Source organism: Colobus angolensis, unplaced genomic scaffold (assembly GCF_000951035.1).
Source record: "Colobus angolensis palliatus isolate OR3802 unplaced genomic scaffold, Cang.pa_1.0 Scaffold93, whole genome shotgun sequence".
Lineage (NCBI taxonomy): Eukaryota > Metazoa > Chordata > Mammalia > Primates > Cercopithecidae > Colobus > Colobus angolensis.
Genome location: NW_012123265.1, coordinates 2545758 through 2567668, shown reverse-complemented (window position 1 = coordinate 2567668; position 21911 = coordinate 2545758). Strand labels below are relative to the sequence as shown.

General features: G+C 56.2%; 1 protein-coding gene across 2 annotated transcripts in view; it reads right to left on the bottom strand.

Moving 5' to 3' along the window:
* Positions 1 to 21911, bottom strand: part of ATP6V0D1 (ATPase, H+ transporting, lysosomal 38kDa, V0 subunit d1) — a 45295-nt gene that overhangs the window by 4013 nt on the left and 19371 nt on the right. The window contains exons 2-5 of one of the 2 annotated variants that reach the window (XM_011932054.1): positions 11815 to 11986; positions 10496 to 10618; positions 2502 to 2680; positions 1059 to 1138 (exon numbers count right to left, since the gene is read on the bottom strand). In XM_011932054.1, coding sequence (XP_011787444.1) covers positions 1059 to 1138; positions 2502 to 2680; positions 10496 to 10618; positions 11815 to 11986 — 554 coding nt within the window. The remainder of the gene's footprint in view (positions 1 to 1058; positions 1139 to 2501; positions 2681 to 10495; positions 10619 to 11814; positions 11987 to 21911) is intronic. The other variant, XM_011932055.1, reaches the window with a different exon arrangement.

The following is a 21911-nucleotide window of genomic DNA, read 5'->3' as shown; positions in this document are numbered from 1 at the left end:
CTGCCACTTGGCGCATGCTCCATGCTTTCCTTCTGCACGTGCTGGTCCCTTGCCAACACCACTGCAACCTCCAGGCAGGCCCTTCCCCTATCACCAGACCCACAGTGTGCTCTGGCCCAGGCCCCTGCAGGGAGATTGGCGGGCCTGGGCTCAGGCTGTAGCTGAATGTCAGCCAGCTCGCTCTAACCAGGTCAGGAGAGGACTTTCACCCAATAGACAGGTGAAGTCAGCAGGTCCCTTGGCCAGGGTCATCCTCAGCCCTGCTTTGGGGCCTGCCCACCACAGATCCATGTTCCTGACTACAGCCCGTGTGGGGTCCTGGCGCTACGTATAGCTCACTGCCTCACTGCAGCCAGAGCATAGTCTATCCCAAACACCCCTAACCTAACTGGTCTCGGGCTTTTATTTTTTTTAATTTTTAAACCTTTCTCTCCTCTCCGGTCCCCTGGCTCTTTAATCTCTTTGGGCCAGGGTAGTGCTGACCCAGAAATCCTGAGCCCACCTTCTATCCCCAGGGGTTGGCCAGTCTATGCTATAGCCTGGGAGGCAAGAGGTGGGCAGGTGATGAGGACGGTGGGAAACGGCACTGACTCCCAGCTTGGGAACCTATGAGGGACATGAGGACCTGGCTATGCCTCGCCAGGTCTCTCCCCTCACCATAACTAAGCACACTGCTGCCTTTGCTCAAGTGCTTGTCCTTGCTGGCAATAGCTTAGGTAGGGTGGTTCCAGGGGCTACGGCCTGGGTGGTAGCCCATGACCCTCCTGGATGCTGGGGGAGCGGCTGTCCAGAAGCCAGCTGTAACAGGCCAGCAGTGGAGCACCAGTCACTCCTGCTGATTTTACCTGAGCCTGCCACAGGCACTATGGGATAGAGAACCTGTTCCACACAGCCTTATGCCCAGCATGGGAGCCAGAGAATAAGCAGATAAGCCCCTGGGATAGGAGCCTGGCATAGCTGCATCCTGTCCCAGCACCTCACATAAATCACCACCCTACCACTTCCCACAGCCCCACCCACCGACAGGCCAATCGCCCATGGCTTGTGCAGGGCATTACCTTGTAGAGGGTGTTGCGGATGATCTCAATGTTCATCTCGTCAAGGTCCTGCTCTGAAATGCAGTCCTGGAAAAAAGCCGCTGGGGAGGAAACGTGGTTTGAGGGGTGGGCAGGTGATCTAGGCCAGAATCTTGATGTTCAACTGCCCTACACGGCACAGAGTACCTGTGCCATAAGGCCTACAGGACTGGGTACTGAGGGATCCCCAGCCTGGGCTGTTGCCTTGGAAGTGGCAGAAGCAATGCTCTGGGCCATGTACACTGACCTGAGCTTCTCCTGCCTCCTGGCTCCTAAAATTGATTTATAAAGGAGGCAGCTAGCCATAACATGATCTAATCACCGCTGGGGCAGACCCAAGCTCAGACCATGCCAAAGACAGGCTTGCATAAGAGGCCATGACATCCTCCCTTCTGGAAAGGCAGCTGTGGATTTGGGGCCTAACGCCTACTTCTTTACACCCCCCAGGAAGGCCTGGCGCCCACATTTGGAAAACCAGCCTCCTCCTTAGGACAAGTCCAACTGCAGGGTAGGCACAGACCAGTGACCCAGGGGGCCACTGTGGAGCTGGAAAGAGAGGCCAGAGCAGGATACAGCACCCTCATCCCCCAAGAGGGCCTGCAGACTCACTCGTCTAGCTCTTCTTTAAAGACGGAGAAACTGAAGAAGCCACAAACAGCCCAGAACCAGCTCAGAGTTGCTGGGAGAGCCTATGGCAGACAAGGTCGGCAGGTAGGGCTCAGGCCTCTCAGCTCAGAACCTAGTGCAGCTTAGAGGCCTGCGGTTCAACCCTGGTGGCTTCTTGGAGGTGGTAACCCCAGGCCCAGGACTCTGGCTATGAGGACACTTAGTGCCTTCTCCTCAGCCTCCTAAGCAGGCAGGAACTAGCATTGCCTAAGCAGGGCTCTGCACGAAGCTCTTAATTCCCCTTCCCTGGCTTCTGACACGGACCTTGCATCCTGCTGGACACTGTCTGACCTGGCCCAGGGGACCTGCTCAGTGGAGGGAAGTGACAGTGTTTACTTCGCTCCTCTGCCTCACAGGCAGCCAGCCACTCTGGCTCTGCTCAGGTTCCAGCTCTGTAGGAGCTCCATAGTCTATAGGAGCTCCCAGGACTCCAAGGCACCTGGGCCTCTCTCTCACTCTTCTCCATGAGCTCAGCCCTCCTCTGCACTCTGGGAAATCAGACTGCTTCACAAAGTGAGACAGTCCCAGTCAGGCCCTGGGGTAGCCTGCCTGGCCCAGCAAAACCAACAGGACAGGAGCAGAAGGGGGTGAAGTGAGGAGAGAATGGGAGGAGGAAGTTGAAGGGCGACAAAGGTAAGCAGCAGTGTGCAGGTCTCACTTTCTGGCTCAGGGTCATCCCCCAGCGGGTCCACAAACCCCACCCTGATGCGCTGATGGTGACACCACTGCCCGCCTCCCACGACCAACACAGCGGCTCACCGAGAGGCGTGTCCACCAGAATGGCATTGTAGAGCTCAGCAGGTGTCTGAGCAATGTTCACGGCCTCCATCTGCTCGAAGCTGCCTAGTGGGTGGCACTTGGGTACAAGCTCAGCGATGGAGCGCTGGTGCAGCGTGCCCGTGATGAGCAGGATCACGTTGTCGATCATGTAACTGTAACTACAGGAGGCAGGCAATAGCAAGGAGCCCATCAGGGTGGGGGCCGGGAAGTCCTGGCATAGCACCATGCCCTTGCCCCCCTGCACAGGTCATCATCCCTTAACAATGTGTGCTGACTCATGGGTGATGCAGATATGCACCACTGTCTCCTTTCCCTCCCCATGTTCCTCTCAAGCTCCTGACCAACCCCACTGCCAGAGGCCTAGGACAGACACAGCCCCCGCCTTTGGCGGGGTAGGGGATTCATGCCCTGTGAGGGATTGGGACACAAGTTAACTACCCCACAGCATGAACAGTGTTCTAACAGGACACGGGAACTGGGCACAGAAGGTGAGACATGCAGCCCAGCCCAGGGGTGAAGAGTGTGAGCGCCTGGGAAATTAAAGGGCTGGGAGAAGAAAGCATATTCTGGGAAGAGGGGACGGCATGTGCAAAGGCCTGGAGGCACTCACTGAGTGACGGATGCATTGGAGGAACTGGCATGGTCAGGACTGGCAGAGGGAGAGAAAAGCGCAGCAGCCGGCAGCACAGGGCTGCAGCAGGCAGGGGGCAGAGGCTGGGCCCAGAGGGCCCTGGCTTTGTTTTGAGCACTAGGGATCTATGAGCAGGGTAAGCAGGGGAATCGTCATCCAGTTAGGGTCACTCTGTTCCCCAGTGGGGACAGAAGAGGAAGAGGCAGAGATGGCGAGGGGAGGAAAGGCTGAGGAGTGGAGTGGAGAGAAGCTTCTCCAGGGAAGGTCAGCAAGGAGCCAGTGGGGGTTCTCTGGAGTAAAGGCCCAGGTCAGGCAGACCTGCACAGCCCATGCCAGAATAGAGAACTGTCCTCTTCCTTTAGGGCCTGAGGCCAGGGCTGGGCATTCACCCAGGATGGCCTGGATAAGACCCAGAGGCCTGAACAGGAGGCTGGGTCAGGTCGATCCCAGGTCGAGGCTCCCATCACTCTGCCCTGCAGAAGGCCAGCTCTGTGGGGTGCATGGGCAGCAGAGGGGGCTGTGGAGCTGGGGAGGGGTGGGACTGCCCAGTTCAGACTTGGCAAGGGACAAGGCTCTGCCTACAACCAGCTACAAAGGGGCTGGGGCAGAGAGTTCTGTGTAGTCACCTGTGTGGGGATGCAGTGAAGGGCAGAGAGCCCCAGGCCACAGTTAGGCTGCAGTAGCCACAACTATCCTGCAGTCTGTCACCAGAGATGAACTCAGGGTACAAGGGAGCTAAATGAGGCCTAGGGGAAATTCCTCCAAGGTCAGGGTGAGGCACCTATGGGAGGATAAAAGTTGGGGTGGAGGCTGCTGTTCTGAGCTGGGCACTGAGCACAGGTCTTGTCCTAGCTTCTGAGTGGGCCAGACCTAGGCCCCTGCCCTGTGACAGGACCATGTGCAACCAGTGCTCAGGCTGTCCAGGGAGGACCTTGGTAGGAGGTGAGTTCCCCCATACTGAAGAAAGAAAGGAGGGGAGGTGGCAGCCCAGGGCCCAGGCCTCAGCTCAAAGCACTGGCCACTGGGGGAGCTCCCACAGAGCCCTCCAGAAAGGCAGCAGGAGGAAAAGGCCCCAGCTCCTGTCCTGGCCTGACCCCCACTCCCCCTGCTTGCTCTACACTCCCCCAGCTCCCACCCAGCCTGGCGCCCTGCAAAGACCTTTGCTCTCCTGGGCCTAGGGCCAGGCAACTGCCCTCTCTCCGCCCCCAATCTGGCTGGGTCAGCTACAGGATGTGCACTGAGAAGAGACAGTCCCCTAACTCCCAACCATAACTGAGAGCCTCAAGCAAGGCCCACTTGCAGCTGCAAGCCAAGAGGCCCAAATGGGCAGCCTCCTGCCCCCAACCCCACAGTGCTGGTAGAGTAAGGGACCTCAGAGCTCACCAGAGCTTTGGACCATGGTCTGCAGCCCCAGCCTGCATCTTTTCTACCCTGGACAGCACATACGCCTCCTGCCTATGAGGCCTCCAACATCTCACATACCCTAGAACCCATGCTGCATATGCGCCACCCCGCAATACTCTAACTGCACCCCATCCAGCCCCAGTGTAGCCTTGGTGCTCCCTGAGACAGCCACCAATCCCCTGCCCCCAAGCTGAAGGATGCTTTTTTATGATCTCACTCCCTTTTGGACAGGAAGAGGGAGAAAAACACACCCAAGGCCCATCTTATCCAAGTGATCCCACAACCACTAGCACTACCAGCCCCACTGTCAGAGCAGATAAGGCCCAGAGAGGGCCAGCACCAGGCCCTATCACACCACAAAGCAGAGGAGCTCCCTGTCCCCATGGCCAGTGTCCACACACCTCCACCCATGGCCAGGGCCCCCTGCCTGGCTCTACACACCCCACCTAGTCTCATTTTCTCAGAGGAATCCCCACCAGCCAGTTTCCTCTTTTTCAACCTCCCACTCCTTGCGTCCCCCACTCAGGGCATCTGTTTATGTGGGGGAGATGCTGAGCCTAGTAAGGGCCACTCCCAACCACACCACCCCAGTCCCTGCAAGGCCCTCTTCAAACCCAAGCCAGGCCAATCATGGGTGATCCTGTGCCAGGCCCAGCACTTTCCTTCCCAGGCTGGCTATAAGCTTGTTGCTGCTGCAGCCCTGTTTTTCTCTCCTGCCCAGTGAGGGGCAGAATCCTCTTTTTCAGGAGATGAGAGGCAGGACAGGCCTGGCAGAGATGAGGCTGGCCGAGCAGTCTGCCCTTCTCCCAAGGCTGAGTCCTTCGGCAGGCAGGGAAATCCTCTTCCTCCTTGCCTGGCTTCAGCAGCTGCCTCCCTGCCCCCAGAAAGCCACTCCACCATTCCTCCCCTCATTTGGCCTCAATAGGAGGGAATAAGGTTCCAGCTGGTCAGTGTCTCCCTCCAGGGGAAGACAGCTGGAGAATGGAGGGCCGGCTGCCCGCCAGGCCAAAGAGGCCCTTGTGGGGTGGGGGTGGGGCCATCTGTATTCCTCTGCCCAGAGGCCCTCCCTTGCCCTATGCCTTCAAAACTCAGCTTGGGTCCACAGACGTCTTAGTTTGGAGTTGAGGAAGCTACTTCCTCCAAGAAGCCTTCAGAGTCCCTAGCCAACCCTGCCCCTCTGCTGTGCCCTTTGGTGCCACCTGCTGGAACAATATGGCTTCTCAACCCTGGGGGACTGGTCTGGTGCTGGTGAGGCAGCCATGATGCCTGGGTACCCCTGCCAGCCTGTCCACTGCAGTCCCCAGCAGGGGCTCGGGTGAGCTGCTAGTGACAGTATCTGTACTCAGTCACATCTGGGTCCTAAAGAGCCCTGTGCAAGGTGGAAAGTGAACAGAAATATCACTGTTTCTGAGCCCTGTCCACGCCCTCAGCATACCACCTCTCAAGACTTAGTTTCTCCTCCATATCAAGATGAGTGAGGGCCAGCCACGGTGGCTCACACCAGTAATCCTAGCACTTTGAGAGGCAGAGGTGGGAGGATCTCTTAGCTCAGGAGTTTGAGGCCAGCCTGGACAACATAGCAAGACCTCATTTTTATTAAAAAATCAAAAAAATTAGCCATGTGTGGTGGCATGCACTTGTAATCCCAGATACTTGGAAGGCTGAGGCAGGAGGATCACTTGAGCCCAGGAGATCAAAGCTGCAGTGAGCTATGATCATGCCACTGCATTCCAGCCTGAGCAACAAGCAAGATCCTACCTCAAAAAATAAAATAAATAGAAGATGAGGGCGGGTGTGGTGGCTCACGTTTGTTACCCCAGCACTTTGGGAGGCCGAGACAGGCGGATCACTTGAGGCCAGGAGTTTGAGACCACCCCGGCCAACATGGCGAAACCCTGTCTCTACTAAAAATACAAAAATTAGCCAGGTATGGTGGCGCGCGCCTGTAATCCCAGCTGCTCTGGAGGCTGAGGCAGGAGACTCACTTGAACCTGGGAAGCGGAGCTTGCAGTGAGCTGAGAATGTGCCACTACACTCCAGCCTGTGCGACAGAGTGAAACTCTATCTCCAAAAAAAAAAAAAAGAATATGAGTGAGGTGTGGCTCCAATAGAGATAATGAGCTCTAACCTGCTCATAAAAGTCCTGCCTCTCCCCGAGGCAGAGTTGGGTCCTTCCACCTGGTCTGAGCCTTCCGGGCCTCACGGAGCTCCTGCATGCTTGACCCCAGGCCCAGGAAAAGAGTGGCAGTGCTGGCACTTCTTCAAGGCATGAGCCAGGTCTAGCCCAGGACCCCAAAACCACAGCAGGCCTACAGCCCCCAACTGCAGAGTCCTGCCACGGACCCAGAAACAGTGACTGCAGATAGCAAAGACAGGAACTGGCCAGGGGAGTGGGGGCCAGAGGAACCTGATGCCCCTCTGTGACCAAGCAGGGCCCCAAGGTTGGGGTGACAGGTCCTGGAGAAAATCACAGATGTGCTGACAGGCTCATTAGGCATTTGAGGCCACTGTCCTGGGACAAAGCCTCTTTCCAGTTGCCCACTCCAGGCTGGTGACACTGAGGCCCCTGACACAAGAGAAATATGGGGCCTCAGATCCCCCAGGTGGTGCAGGTTACCCATGCCCAGGCTCTGCCAATGGGCACCTGGGCTAGGCCTCCTCCGGGGAGGCTCACTCATTCAAAGACAAAGGTCTTTATTTTTTGGGGGGTTTTTTTTGAGACGGAGTCTTGCTCTGTCACCCAGGCTGGAGTGCTGTGGCTAGATCTCAGCTCACTGTAAGCTCCACCTCCCAGGTTCACGCCATTCTCCTGCCTCAGCCTCCCGGGTAGCTGGGACTACAGGCGCCGCCACCTCGCCCGGCTAATTTTTTGTAGTTTAGTAGAGACGGGATTTCACCGTGTTAGCCAGGGTGGTCTCGATCTCCTGACCTCGTGACCCGCCCGTCTCAACCTCCCAAAGTGCTGGGATTACAGGCTTGAGCCACCGCGCCCAGCCAAGACAAAGGGCTTTAAAGCCCACCTGGGACTCCCCAGAGGCCACACTCACTCCTCCCACAAGTCTCTCAGCTTCTCTTCCGGGACTGACTCTCTCAAGGGAAAACATCATGGAATGGCCCAGATCAAAGTCCCCTCCAAGGTCAAAAAACCCTGACAGACACTATCCCAAGTCTCACAGCAAGGTAATGACTGGGCTTGGGCACGGTGACATAACAACATGTTAGTGGCATGAAACTCAGCCAGATCCTCTCAAGAGCACATGACAACAGTCTACTTTAGGAGCCCTATCTCAATCAGGCTGTCGGCCCCATGCCAGACAGCTGCCTCTTCTCCAGCCACCTACTCTCTCCAGTGGCCTTTCTACCCCACCTGATCCTGGAGTCCTCCCAATGCTGTGAAGCCACCTGTGAACCCCAGTTTCATTTGCTAAAGCTGCTCACAGTCCTCTCCAGGCACTGTCTATACTATCACTGGTACCACCCCATTGCATCCAGGCATCTCCCTCCCAGCCCCAGGCCTGACCCAGACCAGGTACTGGTTATATGTGCGGCTGAAGGCTGGCCAGGACCTACAAAAGCAGTGGACACTGTCTCACACGGAAGGACAGAGGCAGCCTCAGCCAGCTCCCGCTTTCATCACCTCCTGGCAGAAGCCTGCTCCAGCCAGCCTGGGGCAGCTCCAGAAGCAACTACCAGGCCCTGAGGGATGGAGCTAAGGTGACCTCTGTGATGGTCCCGACCTCTGTCCCCAGCTGGGCCAGCTTTGTCTGTGGGCAGTCAGGGCACTGTTCTCTCAGGTCTTCACACCCAGGACGGGGCCTCTCGCTGACGCTTCTACTACCTGGAGGACTGTACTCTCCTCTCTGGCTACATTCCTCTGGGTTTTCTAGGGTAGCTTCCTCCTTCCCAGAGTGGGCACCACACCTGGAGGCTGTTGTGTGGGGCACAGAGCCAGGTGCACCATGCTCGCTACTCAGGACATGTATAGTTCCCTCAACCTAAAAACCCCCTATTCCAACGCTTCCCTTAAATGCTTTTCCCCTCAGCCACACTAGCCACCTCCTCAGGGAAGCCAATTGTCAGCCCCAGCCTGCGGGAGCTCAGGCCTCTATGGAAGACTTCACCCCTTCCTGCAGCACTCCACACACACACTGGAGATGACCTGCTGGGACAGAGTGGAGAAGGGAGAGTGGCTAGAGAGGTAGGCGTTAAGTCAGAGAGGCATCATGGGAGCAAAGAAATAGCTAGGTGACTGGGGACTGGACACTACAGAGTGGTCACACCTGGAGTGAAGGTGTGGGTCAGGGGTGGCTTTAGCCAGGGCCTTGTGATGGAGTGATGGGACTGCTGAAAGCTTAAGGGATGAGGGAAAATGAGAGAACAGACAGTGAATGTAAAAGTTTAGGTCCCCGTGATGGTTTTTAACTATTTGAGCTTGCTTAGACACTGAAGAGAAGAATTTGGAAAGGAAGGTGCCTGCACGGACAGGAATGCAGATGAGTGGCCACTCAGCATCCAGGGAGTAAGGTGAGGGCACTCAGAACACTGGTGGAAGGATCCAAGAGAAAAGGAAGGGCACTTCTGCCATTGGAATGGGCTTCAGGGGGTGGGGGACAGAAGCAGCACTGGGAGGTATATGGGTTTCTACTGTCTTTGTGAAGAAGGTGGGCCATCTGCCCAAGAGGAGGCTGGGGGCAGGAGAGCAATAGCATAAGATGGGAAGGTGGTCTTTGCAGTGCTGGTGGGGTCTGCAGGGTGCTGAGTAGGTAAAGCCAGAGTCTGCCGGGCAGAAACAAGCTGAGGCTGCTAAGAGGGTGAGTATGCACGCCTGGCAGCAAGGATGACCCCCCTCCCCCAAGGCTGGCTTCCCTAGCTTTCCTCCCCGCAGTGGAGGTAGGGGGAGGGCGGCTCCAGACTGGAGGCTGCTGGGATTCCTCCAGGGCTGGGGGGCTGCCAGCCGGGTGGGACCATGAGTTGGGCGGCCAAGAGAGCTGCGGATGTTGGCAGAAAAGTGCTCGAATGATGGACCAGGGAATCTCAGCTGGGGAGGGCGGGAAATGAAGACAGAAGGGGTAGCAGGGGAGGAAGCAAGGCCTAGTGTCCTGCTGAGTCCGGAACCCGTGTCCCACAAGGGACTGAGAGTGGGCTGGAGGGCCAGAAGGCTGTGGGTAGAGAGGGTGCCTGATTCAGCAATTTCAGGGGTGGAGCAGTTCCAGGTGGTGACATGGGCCTGGGCAGCCATCAGTGGGGGTGGCTGAAGTACAGAGCAGAGGAGGAAAGGTGCAGGTCATTGGAGATGACGAGGTCATGGACCAAGCAAACACAGGACCTGATGGGCTGACACGTGACTGCTGAGCTCTTGAGTGAGGGCAGGAGTGAGTGGCTGGTAGGACTGTAAGCCACAATCACCCATGAATGGAAGGGATGGGAAGCAGCAGATTCGGAGAGCCTGCCACAGGACAGCACTTGGCTGCTTTAAGTACCCTTGGTGCTTGCAGCCAACCTCTAGCAAAGAGCTGGCAGTTGTGCGGCCTCAGTCACGCTCAGACCCCTCTCCAGTTTCATGGCCTGGCAGGCTAAGACCAAGACAGGCCAAAGGCTAGCTGTACAGGCAGGTGGGCCAGTGGGCAGTGGGATGGGTGATATCTACCCTCTGACCATGGACATGGGGTCAGGCCTCCTCTGGCCAGCCTAGCTGGCAAGGCCAGAACATTCACCAGGAAGCTAAAGCAGCCTTGTGCAAACAAGTCTCAGGCTGGGCTCTGGCAATAAATGTACTGCTTCCTGGTATGTCCTCAGCTCTGGCTTTGCAGCAAGGAACACAGAGACCCAGGCCAGGGAATGATCAACAGACGGGGAGTTGCAATGTGACCCCTAATGTGGCACCACAAGAGACACCCCATTACCAGCCTCCTGCCCCAGTAGGTCCATGCTGGCATACCTTGATGGAGGCCAGGGCAGCAAGGAGGCTTTCAGGGAAGGAGGTCTGTGGCCAGGAGAGGGCCTGCTTCCTAGCTTGGGCATGTTCCCTGGCCCTTCAGGTGTCCCAGCCTGTGACTCCTGCCTGAGAATGGAGCCCTTTGGCTGCAGTACTTCCTTGAGCAAGTGGATCCTGGGCAAGTGGCTCCTAACTGCAGGGGATAAGAATCAGGCCAGGCAGCAGGCATCTAACTCTGTCCCTGCAGGGACAAGTGGGGCAGGTGTGTCAGGTCCCAAGGAGGAGAGTGGGGGCACCATAATCAGGGAATGGTAAAAGCTAGACAATACCCAGAGAGTTCAGGGAAATGCTTCACATACTGCACACTCACACTCTGCCAACGCAGGGTACTCTCCTAGATGCTAGCTGCTGAGCATGCCTCTGCTCACCACCCCTGTGGGGCAGCCACCTAGACTGGAGCTATTTCTTTGTCCACCAGGACCTGGCTCATGGCTCTTGGGACATCCCTGCAAAGGGACCCTCTCTACTTCCCTATGTCCACAGACATACATGGCCAGCAGAGACTGCCCAGTCCAGGTGCCCTCCCCAAGCCTGCAGATCCCAAGGTCCTTTCCTCCACTCAGTTTCTCCAGGAGCTTGATGAAGGCAGAGCTGTGCCCAAGTGTCAGACAATGAAGAAGCTGGGGCAGCCAAGGGTCATAAGAATGGGGGCCTGCCTACCTGAGTTCCTGAGGGCTTGTGTCAGAACTGAGAAAGGCAGCTAGACGTTCAGCCTGCTCCCCAACTGTACTCCAACCCAATCTCCCTGAGACCCAGGGCCATAGTCAGAGCAGACAGAGAATGGGCCTATCCTAAGACCTTGGCCTTTCAGAGCTCTGTCCATCGCCTGACATCTGACCTCTGGCATGGGGAGTGGGGCCTGGTGAGTGTTTTGTTTGGGTGCTGTAGGGTAAGAAAAAAGGCTCCCACCTTCCCAGGTTTCCCTACCCTAGTCTATGTGATTGGGGGAAGAGGTTTCATCCAGCACTACTGCGTGGGACACTCTTGCCTGCCCACCATATCTTCAGCCAGTAGTGAACGTGCTGGTGACCCCACTTTATAGGTGGTGGCCTGGAGGTCCAGCGTTGTTGAATGATCACGCACACAATCAGGGAGGACTCTGAAGGCAGGGCCCTGTGACAGCTGGCCTGACAGAGCTGTCCTCAGCTCTGAAAGTTGACGTAGGCACGAAGGCAGCTGGCCTAAGCCACACTGGGGCCAGCTCCTGCAGGTGTAACTATCCTGCCCAGGTAAGAGGAGAAGGCGCCACAAGGCACACTCACGTAATGAAGTCTAGGAAGCTGGCGAGTGGCTCATAGGCGTGGTTTCTCATGTGGCGGAACTCCACCACCATCTTCTCCTTGAGCCGGTCATCGATGACGGACACCGTCAGAGGTGATGCCTCGTTGGCCAGGAAGTTACCATAATCAGTGCTCTGCAGATGCAGTTTCAAGTCTGAAACCCAAGGGTAGGGGGTGAGGGCTAGCCTTGCTGGGCCTCCCCAAGGGTCCCAAGTCCCCATTCCCACCCCGATCAGCCCCTGTTCTCCCCTGCAGTTGTGTCCCACTACTACCCTGACCTCCATCTCCCTGTTGGCTCAGGGCCTACCACAGGGCAATCAGCTAAGGCCCTGGAGATGCACCAGATCTTTGGGCCACAATCCAGGACATGGGGCCCCAAAGTTCGAGCATAAGAGGAATAGTTCCTCCCCAACATGACCAGAAAGACTGGGAAACTCTAATCCACAACCCAGTCTTTGAGGCCCTTCTGTATGCTAAGCTGTAGGCTGGCCCTAACCTAGAGCAGGTAAGTCATGAGTCCTGCACTCCAGGGCCTCAGGGTCAGAGGGGCAAGCCAACATACCCGAGGCAGACACGAGGCACATGAAATACAGGAGATGCCTAAAGCTGTGGAGTGGAGTGGAGAGGGCACCAAAGATCAGACTGAGAAAATGAGAAGGCCACAAAAGACTGGGCCACAGCAAAGGGCAGGCACAAGAAAGTATAAAGGAAACAGCCAGGAGGAGGGTGTGAGTGACAAGTGGCCTTCAGGGCAAATGAGTGGCATGCAGGGCAGGTGAGGCTGACAGGAAAGACTGAGCATCCCTTCAGAGTGGCCGGAGGCAGGTAGACCAATCCTGAGGGCTCTCCTGAGCATTCAGAGATGGGGTGAGGGAAAAGGAAGGAGAGGCAGAGCAGAAGGGCCCGGGGGAAGCAGGCCAGGGAAGAGGCAGTGGGATCCTGATGAGAACCTAACAACAGTCTCCCAGAGTGTTTTGTTTTGTTTTTGTTTTTGTTTTTGTTTAGAGATGGCATCTTCCTATGTTCCCAGGCTGAACTTGAACTCCTAGGCTCAAGTGGTCCTCTGGCCTCAGCCTCCCAAGTAGCTGGGACTATAGGCATGTGCTAGCTGGAGTGATCTTTTTAAAACACAAGGCAGACCATGCCATTCATTGGCCTGAAACTCTCCCCTACTCCTACTTCACTCAGAAAGGGAGTCCCTTCCAGAGCCTTCATGTGGTGGTCCCACCATCCCCGCTCTACCTCTCTGACTTAGGTCCTGCGGTTCCCCCATGCTCACTATCCCCAGCCATGTCCCCACCTCAGGGCCCTTCCCTATCTCCTGGCCTGAAAATGGAGCTGTCTCCCTCCCTTCCTTCAGATCTTTCCTCACACACCCCCACTTCAGAGGCTTCTCCACCAGCCCATCACTGTCCCTTCACTTGTGTTATTCTTCTCAGCAGTACTTATCCCACCCGATACAGGACACAGAAGCTCCCTTGGGACAGTACCAAGGGCAGTGGCTGAGAAGAGACCCAGGCACATGTTAGCGGAGGCTGGCTTGGAAGACTACATGCCTCTCCGTCCCCTGGGGAGGCTGCCCAGGGGATCAAAGGCAGAGCTGCACTTGGGACCACCTCCACACGCTGTCCTAGCCACAGCCTCCCCAGGTGTCTTTGAGGCTCAGGAGACCATGCTATCCTGGGTTGTTTAGAGAGGGAGGGAAGTGAGGTATATAACCCTCTACAGGCTTAGGGGACCCCAGTGATGCCCCTCCTGCTATACTCCATCAGGAGAAGACAGCCCCAACATGGAGTCAGGCGTGCTAAAAGAGAGATGGAAGACAGCATGTTGAAGGTAGGGGTATGCACAGATCTCTGGAATGGACGCCTTCCACCTGCATCTCTAGGGGGCTGGTGGCAGGCTGTACTCATGACCTCTGTGGCTCCTGGGTACTCATGGAGTGAACTTCAACCTCCAGAGGCCTGCAGGAGACACCTGTTGCCTTCACCATCACTCTGCAATTGACCACTACTTTCTTCCCATGGCCACCCAAAAGGGCATAAAAGAGAGAGCCAGGTAGGGCAGGCAGAAGCCACCAGCCCCTGTTCTGCTCTGTGGACCCCAATGCCTTTTTGCCTGGGAGATGTGCACTCTCCTACATCCTTACTCCAGGCCGTCTGCAATGAGCCCTTGCCCTGGGATCTCTTCTCCCACATCCTTACCACATCTAACCAAGTCCCAGCTACTCCTAGAGTAAGGCATGGGTGAGAAAAGGTGCTTTGCTCAGTAAACTTGGGTGGTTGCAGTATTTCATTACCCATTTGGTTGTTAACTGTTCTTAACTGTAATTGATGGTCATTGCTGAAATAATATACTGCCTGTATTTCTACCTCTAGAAGTGGGTTTCATGTGCTAGATTTTAATATCCTTGAGCTTGGGCAAGTGTGCAAGCCTCTTTTTTTTGTTTTTGTTTTTTGCTTTTTTTGAGACAGAATCTCACTCTGTTGCCCAGGCTGGAGTGCAGTGGCACAATCTCGGCTCACTACAGCCTCTGCCTCCTGGGTTTAAACGATTCTCCTGCCTCAGCCTCCTGAGTAGCTAGGACTACAGGCGCATGCCACCATGCCTGGCTAATTTTTTTTTATTTTTAGTAGAGACGGGGTTTCACTATGTTGGCCAGGCTGGTCTCGAACTCCTGACCTTGTGATCCGCCCACCTCAGCCTCCCAAAGTGCTAGGATTACAGGCGTGAGCCACGTGTGCAACTCTTTTTAAAAGAAACATGGTTTATTTATACAAAAATAAGAGATTATTAATGCCCCTGATGTGGTTTTTGTGGATGTGAAATGGTGAGAATATTAACTGGTTCCTCTTACTGTGGTATTAAAATGAAGCCTTCTTAATTTATCAAAGTCATGTTCATGCTCTGATTTTATATACTTGGGGTTCTGGCCCAGGCCCAGCAAGTGCTGAAATCTCCACTAGGGGAAGCTGCAAAGCAGATGGCAGCTGGGAGCCAGGACTGGAATACAGTTCTCTGGGTCAGACCCAGGCACTGGTGAGGCAGCTGCCAGACCAAACCTGTCTGCTTATTCACACAGCCACTGCAGCCAGCCAAGAGCCCTTCTCAGGCCAGGAGACTTCTTCCTTTTCAGCTATAGCCTGGGCCTAGAGGCCAGGCCAGATGTACAGGGTGAGCTCCAGGGAAAAACTCAGTCCTTTGGGTGGTAGCACTCCTGCCAGTGACTCTACTATTCCCTGAGACTGGGAGTCTGGACCCCAGTCTGGCCTCCTGATCCCTCCCCTCCAAAGCACCAGGGGCTGGGCCTCACCCGGGCATCTGTGTACACACTGCTCTTCCAGGCCCTGGCACAGGCTACTGGGAGGCTTCCCCGAGTGAGCTGTCACCTCCCAATCAGGATCCTCATGAGCTCTCAAGCAGCATGAAACTTCCTCTGCTCCAGCCTCCCACTTTGCTCCACATGGCTTCTCTCCCTAGCTCAGCAACTTCCCCACTGCCAAGCACCTTTCCCCTCCCCAGGCCTCCATGACTCTCTATCCAACACCTGGCACTGGTCGGGGGGAGTCCCCTTATCCCAACATGAAGTGGGCAACCCAGATCCACTCTAACTGGAAACACATGGGCTGTACAGTGTACTCAGCCCCATGCCAGGAGCAACCTGTGTGCCGGACCTCTCAGCCATGCCCATTTCAGCCTCAGGAACAGAAATCAGACAGAACATGAAACCTGTCCAGAGTCCCAAAGCTGGGTGGGGCGTAGAGGGGCTGGGAGGTGCAGCAGGCCTGAGGGATTGTCTGTCCCCAGATCTGGTCTCCTCCTCTCCTCCCCACTCTGCACCTCCTTTACTGCTCTCTTCCCCAGTCCTTGACCCAGGACAGGCTTTTCAGATATGGACTCAGCTGTCCAGACAATTTCAGTCCCAGATGAGCTGGCAGGTGGTGGCAGAGGGGTCAGAGAAGCCAGGGCATGCCTTCTTCCCCTCCTCGGAGGCAGCCTGGACACTCACTGCTCACCTGACAGGCATGGACTGTCAGCACTGTCACTGGACTGTCATCACTCAGGGACAAGTCCCTCTGGCATCCCTTGTGGCACCATCCATTCCTAGAGAATCCAGGAATGTGTGCACATGAATGAGGGGGCAAAGCCAAGCAACGGGCTCTCTTCTGCAGGCCCCCCACTCCTGGACTCAGCACGGGCCTCCAAGCAAACACCCCTGTGCCTTGGCTGCTGCATTCTGCTGACGCTGCATCTGGGGAAGCCACGGCTCCAAGCACTGCTGGAACGCAGGCGGCCGGGTGGTTTCTGCTGGCGTTTGTCAGATCAGAGCAAACCCGGGAGACTCTACTGAGAATCCTGCCCAAGGCCTGAGGAGTCTTCCTTACCAGGAAACTTATTTTTTAAAAGCCCCCAGGGATGATGTCAAAGGGCCGTTCCAGACCACTTTCCCTGGCCAAACCCCACATCTCTCTGTGACCCAGGGAAGGGGGACAGCCTGTCAGCCAAGAAGGCGACTTACAGGAGGAGGCCTACTGAACCCTCAGCTCACCCATGAGGAGACCACACAAGGCTTCTAAACCAGCTCCGACCCTGTTGGAGAAACCTGGCTCCCAGACACAGTGGCTGGCAGCCCCAAGCCCTAAGACAGTACCGGTCAGGGCTAGGACAAGGCTGGTTGGGATGCTCCCTCCTCCCCAGCTTCCTGCTCTCTCTGAGGGATGCGGAGGAGGGGATGTGACTGGGAGGGGACGTGACTGGGAGCAGGATCTAAGCACAGAAGGAGAGGCCTGGAACTTGTTGAGAGCTTCGTGGGAGACCTGGCCACCCAGCCCTGGCCCAGCCCCTGAGGGCAGCCAAGGACGGCAGGGGCTCTGGGAAGCCAGGGGTTAGTTCTGCTCTGGGCCTTGGGCTCAGCAGTCTAGCAGCCTGACAGCCTCTGTGATGGCCACTGAGAGGCCCAGACGTGCCCGGCCGAGGCATGAGCAAGCAGTGTTCTGGCTAGCACAGACTCGGGGGACTGCTCTGGTCTACCCACAAGCCCAGCTGTCTACCCCAAATCCTCCCATCTATGGCCCAACACCAGGAATGTCTGGCCAGCTTGGGATCTCCCACAGTAAAAGACTTCCTTGGAGGCCGATTTCTCATGTTCAAGAAGATGATGCTGCTCTCAGGAAGTTCTCTCTGCTGTCTGACCTAAACCCCAACTCAGAGAAGCAGCAGACCAACTCAGTCTCCCGGTGTCTCCAGCCTTCCCTCAGGCCTAGGCTTGCTCCTCAGTCTGCACCCCGGGACGTTCCCACACCTCCTCTGCGTCCCACATTCTTGTCCCCATGTTCAGATGACTCTCCCTCCAACTCCTTCTCCTGGCACTACCCAGGCCTTCTGCCCTATATCTTGGCTCCCTACTCCCAAGTCCACTCTCCACACCATCAACAGAATGAAGTCCTCCAAATCAAATGGTTTGCTGTCACCTTCACCTAGCAGTCCATGTGGTCCTGGAGCTGGAGCTTTGCCCTCTACCACAGCCTGGGAGGCCCCGTGCCCTCAGCCCTAGTATTACCTCAGCCCTTGACTGGTCTAACAGTGCTACTTGCTGGCCAGAGTGACCTTCCTGTGATCTCTGCTCCAGCAAGTGCTCCAGGGAAGTCCACAGGCTGCTGGAGAGAGAAGCCCTTAAAGTGCAGGAAATAGTGCTGCTTTCTCAGGCCCATGGAGAGGCTGGGTTGGGAAGACACACCCCCAGCCTGGAAAGTGAGAATCCCTGCCCTCCCGCCTCCACAGGCCGGCCCTGTCCACCCTGAGGTTGCCTGTGTCAAGGACCATTGCCCTGGTTCCAGCAGGGGCAGCTGAGGTCTTTGAAGGGGCCTGAGAAGGTTGCAGCCTAAGACCCACCTGGCATGGCTGCCCCTCTCAGGGGTCGTCAGGCTGCACCAGACTCAGGCTGGCCACATAGTGGGCCCCAGCTGGCACCCCTGACTATCACCCTAGCCCTTGATTAGTAAGAGGGCATAGGACACTCAGCCTGCCCAGTGCTTTCTGCTCTCTGTGTGACAAAGTATGGGCTTGGCAGCCAGCATCAGACAAGCCTTGAGAGGTGGCAGCTGGGCAGCCCTGCCCCCGCCCACTTCCTGAAACTTTTCCCAGATCCTGCCAACCCAGAAGGGGATCTTTCAGCCTCTCCAGGGCTCCCAGGGTCAGATGGCACACAGCCTTTTCAGCCCCCAGGCCTCTGCAGTTCCTCCCCAAGCGCCACAGGGAGGCAGAAAGGAGGGTCCTGGTCCATGCCAGGGGGTTGGTCCCACATGCCCTTGGGCCCAGTAGGCATGGAGGCAGCCCCTGGCCAGCACACTAGGCGGGGCAGCCCCGCTCGAGGCTCCCCCGTGGCCTCATGGCCAGCCCATGGAGGGGTCTTGCTGGCCAGCTGGCCACGGCAGAGTGTGAGAGGACAGTGTGTTCCCAGACTTTACTTCTGCTTTTCCAGAGGTCACTCAGTGAGGCTCTCCTGGGGAGCTCAGGGGTTTTCAGGAATTGAGGCCCATTGAATGGAACCAGATGTGAGAACATGCTCCCTAGACTCTGGTGTGCCCACATTGCCATTCTCTGCAAGGGTGGCAGAGCCTTGGAGCCTGTTCTACCACTCCCCTGGGCCTTGCTGAGAAGTCTGCTTCAAAGGGACTGGACCTGGACTCTACCTCCAATGCTACAACTTCTACTGGCTCTACTGGCTCAAAGCAGGAAAACTCAGACAGATGGACTGATGTGAACAGATGGCCAGGCTGGTGGCCCAACAAAGTGAGAGCTGCCCTACTCTTCCTCGGTGAATGTGCTGAGCCTGACCTACTCCCTAGGCTCAGGGGTGGGAGGAGACCCTTTTTTTCATATCAGCTCCAAAGCAGATGTGTGCACTGGCTGGCTAGATCTGCAGGGTCAGAGCACCACATCTGGAACTCTCAGAGTGGGAGCCACAGCATGGAAACCATTAACCCTGGGTTTACCTGGGGCCTGCAGCACAGTATGAGTGTCCTCTTCAGTTCCCAGGCCTCTGCCAGGGCCCTTTGCAGGCTCTCTGCGAACCTCACGTAACACCAATTGACTGAGCAACCCCAAGTTCCAACACTTCCTATCAAATGCCAGCTTTCCCCCCTGCCCTCCATGCCACCTGCTATTCCCCATCCAGAGCCTTGGCACTACCACCCTCAACTGGGGTGTCCATGGCACCTTTCCCTGGCCAGTGCAGGCCCATCCATCATCTATCAGCTGACCTATCCCACAGTCCCGGCCCCTTCTGCAGATCCATTTTGCCAGATCACTGGCTTCATGACATCATTCCTTAGGCAGCTGAGTAGGACAGGGGAGAATCTGGGCTTCAGAGCCTCAAGGACTTGGGTTCAAATCCTGTCTACAAACTGGCCCTAAAACACTTGTGGAATCTCTCTGGAACCAGGCCCCTGGCCAGTCACCAGGTAACAGATTCTGCAGTGCCAGCCTCCCAGGGCACTGCACGGACACTGAGCAAAGGCAGTGGTTTACAGAAAGCTGAGCACAGCATACCATAGTCCATTTCTCCTGGCAAACACCATGAGCCCAGCAGTGTGTAGCCTTGACTTCAGGCTGTTGCTCAGGCTGTCCTACTAAGTTCTGTACAGAATGTACCTGTTCCTCCTCTCCATGGTCTATCCCAACCCTTTCCCAGGCCTCTAGCATGTCCTCTTCCCTGTCATAAAGCCTGCAGGGGACCTTGTGCAGTGTGAGCATGCTAAACCTCTGCTATCTCCTGGGGAAAGAGAAACAGGGCTGGCTCAAGATCTGGGGCTCCTGTCCCCAAACCCACATCTCATCTATCAGCAAGATCACAGAGAGCTCTGAGCAGCCCCAGCAACCTGGATAGAGAGAGGCAAGGACAGAACTCTGCACCACCCGCCACACCCTGAGTTGCCCTGAGGGTCTCGGAAGCAGGCAGGAGGTAGTATAGCCAAGGGCAGCTCTTGCTTCATGGGAAACCTCTGGGCTGGCAGGCCAGCAGTCTTGGGATGAACCTGGAGCCTTTTGCTGGCACGGTCACATGCAAGTTACTAGGTTTCAGGTGGCTGAGGCAGAGCTCCTGCAGGGAAAGTACGGTAAATTCTCCTTCCTCGGTCCCTGGACCCACATTTTGTTTCATGCTAGAGGTTTTTCAGTGAGGTGAGGCACTCACAGTAGAGGAATGGGGCCGATCTGCAGAGATGGTCCAGCTGACACCAGGGGCCAGTGGCACCGACCACTAGCAACATCAGACACAGGGATCAAATGGGAGAGTCACCTCCCAAGTCCAGGAAGCAAAAGGATGTCTGCCCTGGGTTCATCACCCCACTCCCTGCTCTGAGACAGGTGGCAGGTGGTGGCAGAGACATATTTGATTACCCTCATACTCTCAGGAACACCTTGTCCCTGTGGCTGGGAGGATGAAAGCATTTCTCACATCCTAGGAGGAAGTCAACTCGTTTGACAGTCAGGAGGGTGCCAGGCAGGCGACAGTCCCATGTGCCAAAGGGAGGGGCACAACTGGTTACTGCTGCACCCAGGGCAAGTTCCAAGAAGCTCTCCTCTGACTGAGTGGAGATCCACCTGGACAGCCCCTCACCAGGCTGTCCCCACCCAGGCCCGAAGGCTCCATGGGACTGACATGTCCCAGGAGACACAGGGCTTGCAGGGCAGCTTCCCTATGTTCCCTGGCCACAGCCCAGCCTGAGAATCAGACAACCCAGCCTCACCCTGGGAGGTGGGGGCCACACCTTCCTCTGTTGATGCCCTGCACTTTGACCGAAGCGAGCTCCTTCTCCAGGTTTGCCACCACAGTTACAGAGCCTGCAGGTTGGAGTGGATCTGGAGTTGTGAAGAAGAGCTTCTTTTCATTTTCCCAAAGATGTGAGTTTGCCTGGGCATGAGTAAGAGATAAACTGGTCTGGCCTGGCCAGATGCCAGGTAGCCCAAGGAAGGCCAGTTATGGCAATGTGCTGTGCTCAAAAGCTGGCTGAGGCTGGGTACGGTGGCTCACACCTATAATCCCAGCATTTTGGAAGGCCAAGGTGGGGGAATCACTTGGCCCCAGGGAGTTTGAGACCAGCCTGGGCAACACAGTGAGACCTAGTCTCCACAAAAAATAAAACAAAATGAGCCCAGCACGGTGGTGTGTGCCTGTAGTCTCAGCTACCTGGGAGGCTAAGGTGGGAGGATGGTTCGAGTCTGGGAGGTTGAGGCTGCAGTGAGCCAAGATCATGCCACCGCACTCCAGCCTGGGAGACAGAGGAAGACTGTCTCAAAAAAAAAAAACCTGGAACATGCCCTTGTCTAGCTTCTAGGTCTGCTGGCCTGCACCACCTGAGCAATCTTGTCAACTCTTGATGCTGGGCTCCTGTTCCACATGCACAGCCATCTTAGGAAGGACATGAAGGAAAGTTGGGGCTCACTCAGGTAGAGGTGGAGGGGATTTCTAGGGCTCCCTAGAGGCAGCTGTTCTCAGTGAGAATAAGCAAGTCAGGCTGGATTCTGGCTGAAGCATCCTGCCAGTTCCATGGTGCCCAGAGCCAGCCCGAAGGAGAAAAGTAGGAAATACTCATTTTGCTTTGACCTAGGCCCTGTGTTTGAGCTCGTGGGATCAAACCTCATCTGGGGCTGCGAGCTCATGCACTGTCAGCATAAAGTCCCATTCCCTGTGGTTCATGGAAACTGGACAGAGGCTGGGCATGGTGGCTCACACCTGTAATCCCAGCACTTTGAGAGGCTGAGGTGGGAGGATCACTTGAGCCCAGAAGCTCAAGACCAGCCTGAGCAACACAGAGAGACTCTGTCTCTACAAAAAATACAAAAATTAGCCAGGTGTGGTAGCACGTGCTTGTGGTCCCAACTACTCAAAAGGCTAAGGCGAGAGGATCACTTGAGCCCAGGAGGTCAAGTCTACAGTATTCGTGCCACTGCTCTCCAGCCTAGGTGACAGAATGAGACCCTTTCAAGAAAGAAACAAAGGGCCGGGCACGGTGGCTCAAGCCTGTAATCCCAGCACTTTGGGAGGCCGAGACGGGCGGATCACGAGGTCAGGAGAT